The sequence below is a fragment of the Pristis pectinata genome, chromosome 10, assembly GCF_009764475.1.
Source record: "Pristis pectinata isolate sPriPec2 chromosome 10, sPriPec2.1.pri, whole genome shotgun sequence".
Lineage (NCBI taxonomy): Eukaryota > Metazoa > Chordata > Chondrichthyes > Rhinopristiformes > Pristidae > Pristis > Pristis pectinata.
The window spans coordinates 66,570,399-66,587,295 of NC_067414.1; the positions used below are offsets into that span (position 1 = coordinate 66,570,399).

The 16,897-nt window shown below is 41.1% G+C and overlaps 1 protein-coding gene across 1 annotated transcript in view; it reads right to left on the reverse strand.

The window, feature by feature from the left end:
- Nucleotides 1-16,475, reverse strand: part of LOC127575495 (adhesion G protein-coupled receptor F5-like) — a 58,649-nt gene extending 42,174 nt beyond the window's left edge. The window contains exon 1 of the mRNA XM_052025429.1: nt 16,055-16,475. Coding sequence (XP_051881389.1) covers nt 16,055-16,475 — 421 coding nt within the window. The remainder of the gene's footprint in view (nt 1-16,054) is intronic.
- Between the last annotated feature and the right edge of the window lie 422 nt (nt 16,476-16,897).

Here is a 16,897-nt window from a genome sequence, read left to right on the forward strand (position 1 = left end):
TATATTTATCAAGAGAGAGGATGTATTGGAGCTGTTAGAAAATATTAGGACAGATAAGTCCCCGGGGTCTGATGGAATATTTCCCAGGCTGCTCCGCGAGGTGAGGGATGAGATTACTGAACCGTTGGATAGGATCTTTGAGTCCTCATTGTCCATGGGAATGGTACCGGAGGATTGCAGGGTGGCAAATGTTGTCCCCTTATTCAAAAAAGGTAGTAGGGATAGTCCAGGGAATTACAGACCAGTGAGCCTTATGTCTGTGGTGGGCAAGCTGTTGGAAAGGGTTCTTAGAGATAGGATCTATGAGCATTTAGAGAATCATGGACTGACTAGGGTCAGCCAGCATGGCTTTGTGAAGGGCAGATCATGATAGGATTCTTTGAGGAGGTGACCAGACAGATTGATGAGGGTAGGGCAGTAGGCATGGTCTACATGGATTTTAGTAAGGCATTTGACAAGGTTCCACATGGTAGGCTTCTTCAGAAGGTCAGAGGGCATGGGATCCAGGGAGGCTTGGCCATGTGGATTCAAAATTGGCTTGCCTGTAGAAAGCAGAGGGTTGTGGTGGAGGGAGTGCATTCAGACTGGTGGGCTGTTACTAGCTGTGTCCCACAAGGATCTGTTCTGGGACTTCTACTTTTCGTGATATTTATTAATGACTTGGATGAGGGGGTAGAAGGGTGGGTTAGCAAGTTTGCAGACGACACAAAGGTCGGTGGTGTTGTGGATAGTGTGGAGGATTGTCGAAGCTTACAGAGGGCTATTGATAGGATGCAGAGCTGGACTGAGAAGTGACAGATGGAGTTCAATCCGGAGAAGTGTGAGGTGGTACACTTTAGAAGGACAAACTCCAAGGCGGAGTACAAGGTTAATGGCAGGATTCTGGGCAGTGTGGAGGAGCAGAGGGATCTGGGGGTTCATATCCACAGATCACTGAAAGTTGCCTCACAGGTGGATACGGTAGTTAAGAAAGGATGTGGAAGCCATGGGAATAGTTATTGAATTCTGGGTAATGGAGAGGCTGAAAAAGATGAGAAGACAGAGAGGTTGCTGCAGTTGTGGACGGGCAATTTCCATGACAGTCTAGATTGTGTGGGGATAATAAATCTAAAGATAGAGAGCCTGAGGAGTTCAGCTGCAGGTCCAACTTGCCAAAGGACGCAGAGTTGAACAGAACAGTGGCTAAAGAAGAAGGCTGGTGACCTCACATAAGAAGCCAGGAAAAGGTCATACAGAATGACGAAAATGTAGGAGGTCTGTATGGCTGTGAGTCTTAAAGGAGGAAACGCTATGATCCTGTCCAATCCAGTCAACACCACGATGGATTTGTTGATGAGGGACACAGGCCTAGGACTGTGCTAAGGGAGAAAGGAGAGGTGCCATGACAGACAGGTGGTGAAGTAAGGGAGATCATGGGCTTGCTCAAGAGGACTTACTTCCAATAGAAGCAACAAATAATTTACAAGAGAAACAAAAGGACTGCAGATGCTGGAATCTAGATGAAACACATTGATGCTGGAGGAACTCAGCAGGCCAGGCAGCAACAGTAGGGAAAAGCAGGCGGTCAACGTTTCGGGTCAGGGCCCTTCTTCAGGACTGAAGATAGGAAAAGGGGAAGCCCAATGCATAGGAGGGAAAAGCAGAGCAGTAATAGGTGGACATAAGAGGGAAGGCAGGGTGGGCACAGGGTGGCGATAGGTAGATGCAGGTAAGTGATAGTGATAGGCAAGTGCGGAGGAGGAGGGGAAAGCAGATTCACTGGGGGATCGGTCAAAGGTAAGAAGAGAAAAAATGAGAGAAAAAAAGAGGCTAGGAAAGGGAAGAAGAGAAGAAGCATGGTGGGGGGGAGGGGGGTGTTGTGGGGAAATGGGGGTGAGGATTACCTAAAGTGGAAGAAATTAGGACATTTACAAGGACTGGAACATAATTAAGCACTTGAACATGTGGGAAGTGCCCCCAGCTGCAGCTCCTGATAAACTGGGTCAAAGAACTGGAACTGGAGTTGGATGTACTCAGGATCAACCGGGAAGCTGAGAACATCATAGATGAGACTTTAACTGAGGTGGTCACACCCAAGGCACAAGCTTCAGATAGATGGGTGACCACCAGGAAAACTAAGGGGTATAATCTTCGACAAGGTCTCGCATGGTAGGCTGGTCCGGAAGGTTAGGTCCCGTGGAATTCAGGGAGAGATGGTTAGGTGGATTCAAAATTGGCTCAGAGGTAGGAAGCAGAGGGTGGTGGTTGAAGGTTGTTTCTCAGAGTGGAGGCCGGTGACTAGTGGTGTGCTGCAGGGGTCGGTGTTGGGACACTTGTCATTCATTATTTATATAAATGATTTAGATGCGAATGCACGAGGCTTGATCAGTAAATTTGCAGATTAAACAAAATTAGGAGGTGTTGTTGATTGTGAAGATTACAAGGGAATCTTGATCAGTTGGGGAAGTGAGCTGAGGAGTGGCAAATGGAGTTCAATACAGATAAATGTGAGGTGATGTATTTTGGAAAGTCAAACCAGCGTTGGACTTGTACTATGAATGGTAGGGCACTAGGGAGTGTAATGGAACAGAAAGACCTAGGAGTACAAGTGCATAGTTCGTTGAAAGCAGCATCACAAGTAGACAGAGTGACGAAGAAGTCATTTGGCACACTGCCTTCATCAGTCAGGGCATTGAGTAAAGGAGTTGGGACATTATGTTGTAGTTGTATTAGTCGGCAAGGCCGCACTTGGAGTACTGTGTACATTTTTGGTCACCCTGTTATAGGAAGGATGTGGATAAACTGGAAAGGGTGCAGAAAAGATTTATGAGGATGCTTCCCAGTCTAGAGGGCCTGAGTTATAGGGAGAGGTTGGCCAGGCTAGGTCTTTCTTCCTTGGAATGTCGGAGAATGAGGGGCGACCTTATAAAAATTATGAGAGGCATAGATAAGGTGGATGGTAACAGTCTTTTCTCCAGGGTAGGGGAGTCCAAAACTAGGGGGCATAAATCTAGAGTGAGAGGGGAAAGATTTAAAAGGGTGAGTATATGGAACGAGCTGCCAGAGGAAGTGGTTGAGGCAGATACAATAGTATCATTTAAGAAGCATTTGGATAGGTACATGCAGGGGCAGGGCTTAGAGGGATATGGGCCGAATGCAGGAAATTGGGACAAGGTGGGTGGGCACTGTGGTCGGCATGGACCCATTGGGCCAAAGGGCCTGCATCTGTGCTGTATTGCTTTATGACCCTATGACTCTATAACATCAAACACCAAACCAAACCCAAGCTTGGGATATCATCAGGAAAGGAAGCAGGCTGAAAATTGGTGATAAATGAGGAGTGGAATTGAGGAAGAGTTGGATCACAGTTGAGCAAGTTGTAAAGGGGCACGGCTGGATATGATGAAAAGGATAAGAGTGCAGAGCACTGTTCAAATCAGAAGCTGGCCCATATCCATAGTATATGTATCTCTGGAACCCATAAGAGATGGATATCAGGCTTTTGGATAATAATATGCAAATTCAACATTAATAGTGATGATGCATCTGGAGTTGGTTTACATACGATTAGGGAAGTAACTAGCAGAACAAAGACATTTACTGTTTGTAACCAACATGAATTTTCATTACATTAAACAAGCTGGTACCATAGATACCAATGACTCATAAACAACCTTTCACAATATTTCAGTCTGGCTGTTAAGGTTAAAAGAAAGTGGGCTGCAGCTACTCAGATTACCCAACATCAAGTGTTGAATGGTTCCCTGAATAGACTGTCAAAGTCAATTGGCAGAAAGCCTTATCAGCAGAGCCTTTAAACCAGCACCATGACCTCACTTGGCTGGTGGTGATCAGGACCCTCATCCTCAGGTTCTTCAGAGCTAGAAGCTCAACCCCACAAGGTGCTGCCCTTGAAGCAGCTGCAGAGTGGTTGAGACCACCATCCATCTCTATGTGGGCTGTATGTTTGCCAAGATGGTCTGGAAAGGGATATGGTGCTCTTTGTCAAGATTCATCCTGAGCAGCTCTATAAGACAGTACTCTATGCTCTATGAGCTGTTCCCTGGAACACATACTGAGACAAATGTTGACTGCTACTGGAAGATCTTCAGCTTTGTGAAATCCACTGAAAAGGCTTTATGTGGAAAGGCCACGGTGTAGGGCCTTCCTGTCCCTGGACACTGAAGCCCTGGGCCTCCTTGTAATAACCTTTTGAGACTTATCGTTGATGGAATGTTTGGGAAAGAATCCTTGCTGACGCAATGAAAATAACATAAATAAACGTGCTAAATACAATAAACAATGACACAGTAATATCTCATATTTTATCACTGTAAATTTTACTAATAAAGTATACATGTAAAAAAAAGGTGATCCTGGAGTGATGTTAACCTAGGCTAATCTAGGACTAGGCACATCTGAAAATAGTGAGACATAAGAGACTGCAGATGTTGGAACCTGGAGCAAAAAATAAACGGCTGGAAGAACTCAGCGCGTCAAGCTGCATCTGTGGAGGCAAAGGGATAGTCAACGTTTTGGGTCTCGCCCACATTCTTCTTACAGTTTATTTTTTGATCTGAAAATAGTTATTGTTAATGTAAGTGTAAGTGCTCCTTTAAGAACTGGGGTATCATGTGCTTTTATTTTTGATACACTGCTGTAGCAAGCACTGCTGTCAGCTGAACATTCACTTCTTTCAATAAAAAGTGCGCTGCTGATAGTTGTACTTTTGCCTTGATAAGCAGCAGTACTGAAGGTCTCTTAGGATGAAGTCTGGCAAATGAGAGAATTCAGGTGAAACTATAGGATATGCTTGACTTAATGTTCAAGGGACTGGGCAAAATGATTGCCGGTAAAGAGATGGTTTTTAAAAACATGAGGCAATTTCACGGCACAATTCTGGGATGCTAGCGTGGAACAAGCCAGCAGCAACAATAATGGCACTAACAATATTATATTAACAACCATTTTGGGATAATTCTGCTTGAGGAGGTAGCAGTAAAGTGATCCAGTGAAAAGTTAATTGAGTTTGGGGTTCGCTAGGTAAATTAGTGATTATAGTAGCACTGGTGGATGCATTGGAAATTCAAGGAGACTCAATCATTTTTCCTGAATATAGAATGAACTGAAGTTCCTAAAAGGGATGGATATTAGAACATAGAACACAGAACAATACAGCACAATACAGGCCCTTCGGCCCACCATGTTGTGCCGCCCTTCAAACCACACCTATGACTATCTAACCCCTTCCTCCCACGTATCCCTCTAACTTAAATTCCTCCATATTATCAAGATCCTGGGGAAGTCACAGAATGGAGCAAAAAAACCATATACAAGAATGGGAAAGTTGGTTGGGCCAGAGATGAATGAGACATAAGTGAGTCTACTAATACCAAGAACTACAGGCAAGGACTTATATGAGAACGTAGTCAAAACCTTGAAGAGGCATTTTAATTAGAGTCATCGAGTCATACAGCTCGGAAACAGGCCCTTCGGCCCAAATGACCATGATTCCCATCTAAGCTAGTTCCATTTGCCCGCGTTTGGCCCATATCCTTCTAAACCTTTCCTATCCGTGTACTTATCCAAATGCCTTTTAATTGTTGACACAACTGATTTTCTAGGCTACATATTTGGCACGTACAACCAGGGACTGGAGGAAATGATTAGTCAATAGTTGGTCAGGTTAAGGCACCAGCAAAAAGATGCAATTTTCAGATCCTTTCAGATCTGGCATGATGAGATCACTTTGGGTGTGGACTGACAAATGAAAGATTTGAAGTGGAACTGTTTAATACATTGGACTTAATGTTCAAAGGATTGGGCAAAATAATTGCCAGTCTGGAGATGATTCTTAAAATCACCCAGGGCATGAGTCTGAGATGTGAGCATGGAACAAGCTCACAGTAATAGTGATGACAATATTGTCTTGTTTGTGGCTGAGTTGCATTGAGGCTACAAGTGATTTTGATGAGTAACAAATGGTTCATGTGAGCAGAAGGAAGGAAGGCTGCAAATCATTGGGTGAAAATGGAGGAAGGTTTCATCATGAGTGTTGGGGAGCCCTTGATATCAGCATGCCTGTTCAGAGTGGCCTGATGCTATAAATGCCACATATTACACAGGTTGAAAACCCATGAAGAAAGTAATTGTCATTAAGGACTTATCCCTATTTGCCTTGGACTAAAGGAGGCAAGTTTATCAAGCAGTTCTACCGTGGTAGCATACATAAAGTATGCTACATAGGTAAGAATATATGAAGGTGGAATAAGAAGGTGGAGAAAAGAATGCCAACTGATATCCATTGAAGGGTAACAAGGACACTATGTTTAAGGCCTCCTTATTGATTGAGAAAATAACCAAAAGTATATATGCATTGATACTGTGGCAAAGCAGGATGTGTATCAGACTTACGTTTTACATTGAAACAGAGATAAACTGTGTCAACATGGATTTGATGAGTTGAATGACCTCCCTTGGGGTTGCTCTGAGATAAAACATGGAGCAGGGACCCTCTAAATTATGGGGGAGGTGAACTGTCAGGTTGCCAGTGAAGACAGATGGGTGAAGTTACGTGTCGTAGTTAGGAGCAAGATCACACACTTGCAATTATGCGTGTGGGGGTAGATCAAATTAATCAGACTGAAGGATTGCATTAATGAAAGGAAGTTCACTGATGACCATACAATGCTCAATTCCATGCAGAGCTCCTGCAGAAACGAATCAGCACATGCCTACATACAGCCAGAACCAGACAATGATCAGGCTTGGGCTGATAAATTTTTATGAAAAGTGCTAGGCAATGACCACCTGCTACAAGAGAGAGTTAACCACCCACCATTACACTCCATGGCATTACCATTACTGAGCCCCTCATCATCAATTCTAGGAGTCACCATTGATCAGAAGTTCAGCTGGATCAGCCACAGAAATACTGTGGTAACAAGAGCAATTCAGAGGCTGGGGATCCTACTGCAAGTGACTCACCTCCTGACACCATCTGCAAGGCACAGGTCAAGAATACCCTCTATTTGTTTGCATAAGTGGAGCTTGAACTATTCTCAAGAAGCTGAACAACTCTGAGGACAAAGCAACCAGCTTAATTGGTCGCTCATCTATCACATTTATTCCCTACATCACCAGTGCACAGTGGCTGAAATGCATACTCATTACAAAATACAGTGCAGTTATTCATCCAGGCCACTCTAATTGTAGTTTCTAAACATGGAAACACCACCGCCTACAGATTCCCCTCCAACTTACACACCATCATCACCTGGAAGCATATTGTCCTTCATTGTTCCTGGGTCCAAATCCTGGAATTCTATCCCCAACAGCACTGTGGAAATAACTTTACCAGATAAACTGCAGCAGTTCAAGAAAGCATTTCACCACTACTTATGAAATCTGATTTGATCCTACAATATTAGGCTACATTGGGTTAAATTCCCTGGAAGTTCTAGTGCACCCCAGTAGCACATAGTAGCAGGGTAATAACAAGACTCAGGTACAACTGACTGGCAATGTGCTCCAATCGGTGATAAAGTATGACAACTCGGCATAAATAGACCCAACTAGTTCTGTGCTGCAGCCAAGGGATTGCATGGGGATTGCACCAGTGATTTGTTTGAAGGCTGCTACGGGGATGGGATGAAACAACAGTTTGTTGAAGAAGGATCAGAGTTTGATTCACAGTTTACATAGGATTAATCAGGATAGAAAGCACACAAACAGGCCATTCAATGCAACCAATTAACGCTGCTGTTTATGCTCCAATTAAGCCTCCTCCCTCTTTCCTCACATAATTCAATTACTGCAATCCCCTGTTCTCTTCTGTTTGGCCAGTCTCCCTTGTTTGGTAAGAGTATTGGATGTTAGGATTTTCAGCGGGGGGAGATTATGCTCTTGGGGTGCTGGGTTGGAAATTAGACTGTGCTGATGGAGTCTGCTGTTGGGTTGGGGGAAGGCAGGGTGGAAGTGTGTGGAGTCCAGAAATGAAGGTATGCAATTCACTTACCTGAAGGTACGTTAGCTTGTGTTTGCACTGTTAAGACAAGATTGTCCTTGGAGTGCCCATTGATATTAACACCCAGGACAATCATGATCCCTGCAAAGACCATGCTAGTGTGTTGCATAATGAATGGCATCATCCCATGCTGAAATCATATCAGGAACATAAGGCAGTGCCCAGTAGAATTTCTGGAGAAAAACAATTTTCAGTTGGATAAAACTGAAAATCCAGTATTATGCAATTGATTTTTTCGGCAACTGTTATTTTTACAGTTGGCCATCAGAACAGTGAACAAAGCCAGATAATAAATGGCCTTATCCCTCTGACTCAGGTAACGTGCATCATTTAATCTCTACTGTATGGAACTTCCACGGTGCTTCAGCATTTCAAATAAATGAAATTGAAACTCATAAGTGAGAAACAAATCTTTTGAAGCACACTCAGTCTTATTTTCTGTCCCCACATGTTTGTACTTTTATGGTTGGTAATGCATTACTGGGAGTGTCAGTAAACAATCTCTACAATGTGTGCCTCTGTGTTAGGGAGACTTCTGCCTGAGGACCAATGTATCCAGTCTCTTCTAATCTGGACAGTATCTAATTATATGGAGTGGTTGTGAGTGACAGGTGCAAAGCCCACAAATCCTCCCAGACTCGTCTGCTTCAGACAAAGCAACAGTGAGGCTCCAAAGATAAAAAAGCAGTGGCAGTTTGTCACCAGTATAATTTGGGCCTGTGGGATTTGACAGGTCTCTGATTTACAGCAATCATTTGTTGTGGAAAACGAGAGTGAATCTCAGCAAGGCACTTTCCACCCATCACCACCACCAAAGAATGTTTAAAGCTTCCAGGGATGTGATTTAGAATCAGAAGATCACTCATGTCTATGCTTTGATATAGAAGAGACCCTTGATGGCATCCACATTTTTAATATCCATGGGAAGCCTGTGCCCCTATCCCTTGTACATAATGTTGACTGAGTGTATCCTCTTTACACCACCAACTGCTGAACTTTCAGACACAACTAATTAAAGGCAGTAGGTGCAGAGACATCTGTCACTGCTTCAAGGCAGTGCTGGGAATTGTGGATTTAATGCCTCGCACCTATTAAACCAGTGCAAACTGCAAATTTAACATTAGCTTTAGTTTCACGACATGCTTTACGATTTTATGTGTTCTTTAAGTACGCACTGAATTAGGATTCTAAGGTTACCTGACGACGCTCAAAACAGTCAACTGGTGACTCTCACAGTACCCATACAATACATAGGAAATCCTACTGTGGAATTTTTATCACGTAAAATTAAAAAACATTATACTCATCAACATACAAGTGCTTAATATGTCAGTGCTGTAACTACACTCAGCGGTATAATTTATGTAGATGTATTAATAAACCTCGATTTCACCAGTAAACAACTCCAATAAACAACCATAAAATGAAAAATACAAGAGGATGGAAATACTAAACCCCTTATTAAAAACTCGGAAGTGCACAGGGTGGGACTTCTGCCCATCACTTTGCCTGCTACTCATTCCATTCTGACCTCCATCTACCAAGGACTTTTAAATAACTGGGGTGGCCATTCATACATGTGGGGATGCAATACAAACTCATGCTGAGAGATGAAATGGAGGGAGAGATCAAGATCCAAAACAGATTGAAAAAAATGTGTCCATTTTTAAAATTTTCATTGCACCAAGTAATGGAGAATCAAATTGATGAAGCACTTTGAGCCCATCTTGAGGTCCAGAGTAGGATCTACCCCAGAGCTCAGAAGGTATGGACCTGCTGAGCTTATGGAGCAAAGGGAACTGAATTCCCAGTGCGACATCCAGTTATTGCTACAAAGTTCATTTGGAACACAGGGCCTCAAGCCGAAAAACTTTTGGCCCTCCCACCTTTGCAGCACAATTTCAAAATGAAATTCTGGAATCACATCCCACTTCCAACTTCTTTGCCCAAATTGTGGAATTTCCAACTGGCAGCATGAAAGTTAAACATAAAATGCTGGATTTCATACAGTGGAATTTTCAGTTCCCAACAGATACATCAATGCTATAGATGCAACGCATTCATTAAAATTAAATGAATACACCGTGTCTGCATGGGTTTCCTCCGGGTGCTCCGGTTCCCTCCCACGTTCCAAAAAGATGTACGGCTTAGGAAGTTGCGGGCATGCTATGTTGGCTCTGGAAGCATGGCGACATTTACGGGCTGCCCCCAGAACACTACGCAAAAGATGCATTTCACTGTGTGTTTCGATGTACACGTGATGATGTACATCTTATCTTATTTATGAACAGATTTGAACGGCTTTTCAGAAAAGACTGCTTAAGGGAATAAATATATTTCTTTGGTTTACCTGTGGTAACACTGAAGTTCAAAGCAAGGTGCTGGATGTGTACTGAACACAGGATGGACCATTGTTGGATAGTATTCATGCAGTTATATGCACATGATTTTGGAAAGATGCTACTGGATGTAGAATGGATGTAGAAAGGATGTAGAACAACATTACAAGTAGGTAGGTGCATCAAAATTATACCTTTAACAGAATAATTTTTTTTCAAGGCATTTCATGGGAGTGTAGACCATCATAATGTTATGCTGAGTTGCATAAGAAAATACAGAGTTTATAGAAAAATGCATGCAAGATCCTGAACTTGCTGTAATCTCTTCACTGGTGATTTCCCGGGGAACTCTAATGCTGGGTTCATTGGTGTTCAGCTGCAGAGGGAAAAGTTTCTCCAGTTTCCCACCATTTATGTTGTGCTGGGCCATGTTAGACCTGGCACCAAGGAGTTCCCTCCATGGAAGTGGAGGGGGAATAGTTGAGAGGAATTAACGTAAGTTGGTATTTTCAGATTTTTTTTTAATAGTTTGCCTTCATTTGTATGTTTTAAAGTGTTTTCTTTTAGTTTATAATATAAAACTAATTACTTTTCATTTTTTAATACATTCAGTTAATTATTTTTGATTGTCACAAACACATTGTATTTTGACAGCTTTTATAACTAGCTAAACTGAGTGCTTATACAGCTGTCAAAGTGCTTTTCAGCAAATTTGCTGGAAGGGCTTGTTCTGTGTACATCTGACAGGATTTCTGCAAGGAAAGTCCTGGTGGCCTGCCATTGAGGATAAGGCTGGAACTTCTGTAGCAATCTTGTCGTAAGTTAAATCTTTTATTGTTGTGGGGAACATTGAGATAGGTAACAAAAAGCTTAATCAAAAGAATAGATTCTCAGAAGGACCTTAAGGAGAGAGATAAATGTACAAGTGACTGATGAGACAGTTGAATTAATTACTGCATTCATCTCTTACAGTTTTCCAACCACAGATCCTTCTTCCGATAATGAAATCTGAACAGCGTTATCTGTGTAACTTACCTTCCACCAGAAAATGTCTTTGATTACAGCTGTCTTTTAATGAGAGAATATGTTTGATACCCTCACCTATTTTTATGGCTGCCTTTCATCTCAGCTTGTGGAAGTACTAGCAATATTTCTTGAAGTTCCCTTTGTAATTAACTGCAAAACTGTGCAAATCACACAGCGTGGAATTGCTTGGTCCACACTTTGAGCTGCACTAAGTTACAATGTGGCTATCCAATCTATTTTCTGGGAGATACAAGTACACTGCCACTTTTTTTCTTAGCACTGTTAGATCCACCTCCCTATTCCAGTAACAGACATGCAAAGTTAACATGGACAAGACTGATGACCTGAATCCTCATTATGAAAGAAAGACACTTAAGTAATGTGACCTACACTGGAATGTTGGAACAAGACCAGGCTGCTCAGCCCTTTGAAGATGTTCTACCATTCAGTTAAAACAAAGCTGATTTACCCATCTCCAGTCCACATTCTTTGATTACCTTCCCAAAGTATATCAATTGATTGAAAATTTCATTGCCCTCCCTAATTTACTTTGCTATCTGTTTTCATTCCTATTTAAGGCAACAAAGGCCATTCTGTCGGCCTAGAGCAGCATATTGCTTGACTCAAAGATTCCAACCAGTATATTCCGAGTGGAATGTTCAATGGGAAGGCTGAGACTGGAGGAGTTGGAGTGAGAGATCAGAAGGTTTGGGTGCTAGGTGAAACCATTAGGTGAATGGTGCTTTGGTCTTGACCAAAATCAGTCCTTGTCTCTCTTTTCCTGTCAATTGCCAAATCCCAGACTGCTCATTGAGTCAGAGTTAACTTTAAAATGGTGAATAAATATAAGACAATTAACCTCATTGTAATACTTAAATAGTCATCCTGCTTCTGGGCATCCACTGGATGCTAACCCATCCTACCTCTGTTAAGATGGGAACTGGATGAGTTATGACATCATTAAATCTCATATGACTCCATTAGGAAACCTATGCACCACAGATACTTTGATAGACTTTTGTTATCTTTCCACTTTCGTTTTGAATGACTAACAATTGCCTATTGGAGGCAGTCAGCTGTGAGTCCAAGCCATGTTACTAATTCAAAAGCCATTTTTCTAATTCAAAAACCATACTTTTTCTGAGTTAAACTGGGAGCTAAGCACAGTTTATGCTACCTTCAACAATTTTATGAATGCCAAGCTTCATCTGATGGAAGGAAGTATACCATATTGATTTTATATGTGAGATTCTGTACTGCTCATGATGACAGCAAATCCAGGGAAGTAAAGATCTACCAAGATTTTGTGTAAATTTATACTTAAATATCCATCTGTAAGATTTAAAATTCATGATATGTTAATTTTATTTTCCTCTTCTTCAGATACATGTTACACTGCTTCCATTGCTGAGACTGTTCTGGAGTCATTTGTTAGAAGTTTCAAAAACGTGTTCTTGTCTGCACTAACCACCCCCACCCCTCTGTAGTGGAAGCTCTGATAGCGTTAGCAGTTTAATCACAGCAGCATCCTTGGTGATACATGGTGTATTATACCAGTAAAGCAGAGGATCAAGAGAAAAAAATGTCTAAATTATTCATGCTCAACTCTGCTCCACTGCTGTGATGACTACTGATACACAAATTGACGATAAAGCAATTTTAGATTATCAAAGAAATCCAAACTGCATGCTTTGCAGGGTTTTTTTGTAATTAATATTTCCACTGAGTTTTGTGTTTAAGCAAACGGAAGGGTTGTGCTTTTGATGTTATAAAAACCTTGAGAACAGAATAATTTCCCACTTGTCCATTCAGATAAGGACAGAATATTCTGAGTGGACAAATCATGGGTTACTGCAACATAAAGCCATTTCCTAGCAATACATCATTAACCCCGGTCTTTAAAGGACCCCCCCCCCCCCCACAAGGCCAGTGTGAATTTCTTCACCCCAGAAACTAACAAAAAATCTTGTCGGCTTTCAAAGTCAAGCTTTCAATTTTGCAGATTTATGTCAAGATGTGAGCAGTTTTTCACTCTAGACTCAATAGGCATTGTAATATGGTTCAGAAGATGAAGCATTTTAAGGAAACCTATTCAACCTAAGTATAGATAGTACTTCAGAGATCTATTAAGATTTTGTTCAGCAATTCTTTGTGCAATAAAGTTCACTTTACTTGGATGAATTTCAAACCAGCTCTTTAGATGATGTAATATAAACTAACTCCAATATTATTATCAGGACAATAAAAAAAACTTTTAATTCTGATTATATCCAGCTTGTAAGGTTGATGGTGAGTAGATATATTCTAAACATATTTTGATATCAAAAAACATCTCCTTTCATAAAAAAATCTGACAAGTGTACTTCTAAAGTTATTTTCAGTGATTTTAAATCAGCATGCCCACAGTTATGTTAGTTAACATAACATAAAATCTACATAAAACTTCAATAATCCACTATCCAATTTTCTGGAAAACCCGATGTTTTGCCACCTGGCTCACCTGCTTCTGTTTCCTGTGATCCCTTTAAACTCTCCAGTGCCCTGTCCCCTCCACTCCTTTTAAACTCACCAGGGTCATATTTGCCACATTCCGTTTAAATTGCCACATTCCTGTTTCCCACATGCCCTTTAACCCCACCTGGTTCATTGGAAATTTTATTATGCTATTCTGTAAGATCTAAAAAAGTGAATTAAAAATGTGTTGGTGTATTAATAAGCGCAATATCCAATAATCTGGAAAATCAGTCTGGCACCACTAATGTCCCAAGGATGCTGGATTATTGGAGTTTAACTGTAAACTTCATTTTCAACTGTAATAATTCTGGCTTGATTTCCTGCTTGGGACCAAGGTGGAAATTCTACCGCCTTTAAACATGGGAAAGAAATAAATACTAAATGGCATTAAATCAAATTGTTTCCATGAAGAACAAATGCATTCAGTGCATCATTGCATGCCATATTTCACTCACTAACATCAATGAAAAGAAAACTGCATGCAGCACAACCATGATTTTCTGATAAATCAATGACAGCAGCTAAGACCTGCTACTGACATTGGAGCCAAAGAATATTCTGCCTATTAACTTGTCACAAGCTAGGAAGTGACTTTAGTGATGTCAATTGGAATTGTTCCCAATAATGATTCATTGTAGAATAGTTATACAATATAAGACCTAGAATCGTTGCAGCATTTTCATACTTTCATTTCCATATGACATAAAAGGAGCACATTCAGCTCTCAGAGGAATCATATCAATCCCTTTTGTCTGCCTATTTCCCTGTAACCTGTTCTCTTTTGCATGCCCATTTATTCCCTCTTATTGTCCGACTAGCCACCAATACTGAGGGTAATTTGCAATTAAAACCTATCGACATGCCTTTTGGGATGTGGAAGGAAACCAGAGAACCTGGAGCAAACCCATGTGGTCACAGGGAGAAGGTGCAGACTTCACACAGACTGAGTTTAGGATTGAAACCCAGGCCGCTGGAGCTGTGAGGCAGCAGCTCCACCAGCAATACCACTGTGCCACATGAAAGCAGGTTATTTCCCCCGTGTCAGTGCCAGCTCTCCCATTGCTCAGCTTTTCCCAGTAGGCCTGGAATTTATTCTCCTTGAAGCGTCCATCCACTTCCCTTTCAAAAGCAAAGATCAAATCTCTTTCCAAACCCTTTCATACAGGGAAATGCAGATCATGACTATTTGCTGGATGAGAAAGTTTTTCCTCATGTTAGACCTGGTATTTTTGCCTTCACCTTAAATATGGGTCTTCAGGGTTCTTGGCTCTTACACTAATTGAAACAATTGCCCTTTATTCATTTTTTCTATATTTCTCTTGGTTTTGAACATATCTCTCAAATCACATCTCAATGGAGTACTGTCCCACCCTCTCCATTCTAGTCACAGAACTTGCATCTTTCACCCCCCGGGACCATACCACTGAATATGGTCTGTATTTTCTCTAGGGTCAGCACATCCTTTCAACAGCACAGAGATCAGAAATGGATGCAACAATCAGGCTGCATCTAACCATGTACCTAATAGAGTTTTGACATAAATCCTCTAAATTTCATACGGTGCCTCTATTTATGAAGCATGGGATCCAATAAGCTTTTCTCAATCTCTTTTAAGCCCTCAAAGAGTAATGGACACATATATCAGACCTGTCAGCTACTGGATTTTCTTTGGAATTGTAATCTCATGTTATATTACAAAACTGAAAAATAGATCTTTGAGTGAATATAAAAGACATGTCAATTGCTTAAAGTCCATTGCTTCAGCATTTATTGGTTATGCCATAAAAAAATTAAGCATTGTACTCATAAACTATAGTCAGATAAAACTCATTAGAAAAATCTCAACTTTTTTCGAAAATGCATCTGTCTCTCTCACTATAATTATGAAATCTATGTACACACAAAAAGAATAGCACATTATTATGTGTTTCATTAATGCTCAATGGTAAATACAAATTGGCCAGTAACACATAAACTTGGAACTAAACTAATTTAAATTTACAGTAAATATCCATTCTTAGTCCACTGGTATAGAAGGCGCTTCTTATAACTCAGTCATTTCACATGCTAAGTCCTGAATTATTATGCCTTCCTTGTGCTAGTAATGTGGAAAGCTCAGAAATGTATTGGATGGCACAGTGCAGAGTCTGGATTTTGGTGAGAGTCTGACCTCGCTGGCTGTAATTGGGTGGTAGAAAACTCCGTAGTGTGTGAAGGGCATGAGCAAGCCTCCTCATTCTCAGCTTTTCTCTCTCACTCGCTTTCATCCGGCGTTTACCTGACATCTTTGCTTTGGGCAGTTCTTGGAGCCTCCGGGATGATGTTCCCTTCTCTTCAATGGCCCAGATTTGCGGTGAGGATTGCATGAAATGAGTGCCCAAAGGTATGCTGTTTTTCATCTCTGGGAAGTGAAGTGGAGAAGGAGAGAATAATTCAAAAGATGATGCTGGCAAGAAACCGTGATGCGATGGAACCTGGTTAGACTCAAACTTGTCTTCTTCATATTTCCAGCTGATGCCAGAAATCATGTCCATATTAATGAGTCCCACACCATCATCCATTTCCAGCAGAGTTTTCAGAAGATTGTCCATCGTGGATTTTGAAGATTGTAGTTTATAGTTTGAGTCTGAAGACTAAAGGACTAAAAGTATCGCCGGAAGACTGTTTTATATAGTGAGTGGAGAAGTGACAGCTTGTGGATTCACAGCTGAGAAGACAAGTTCAAAGAGTGAAAGTGTTGAGTTTTAAAATGCAAAACAACTTCAGCCTCTTCACTTAGCACACAATCCATTGTCACCTCTCAATAAAATGCCTAACAAGTTTAAATAATTTGTTGAGGGTCAAAAATACTGTTAAAATAGTGTATATTTCTTAGATATGTTGACATCAGTAATATGAAGAAACAAGGAACACATTGAAATCTGTAGAAAAAGTGAATGAACTGAATAATGCAGACTTCATTATTACAATTCCTACTTCTCACATTAACTTGTCAAATAAAATATTTTGTCAA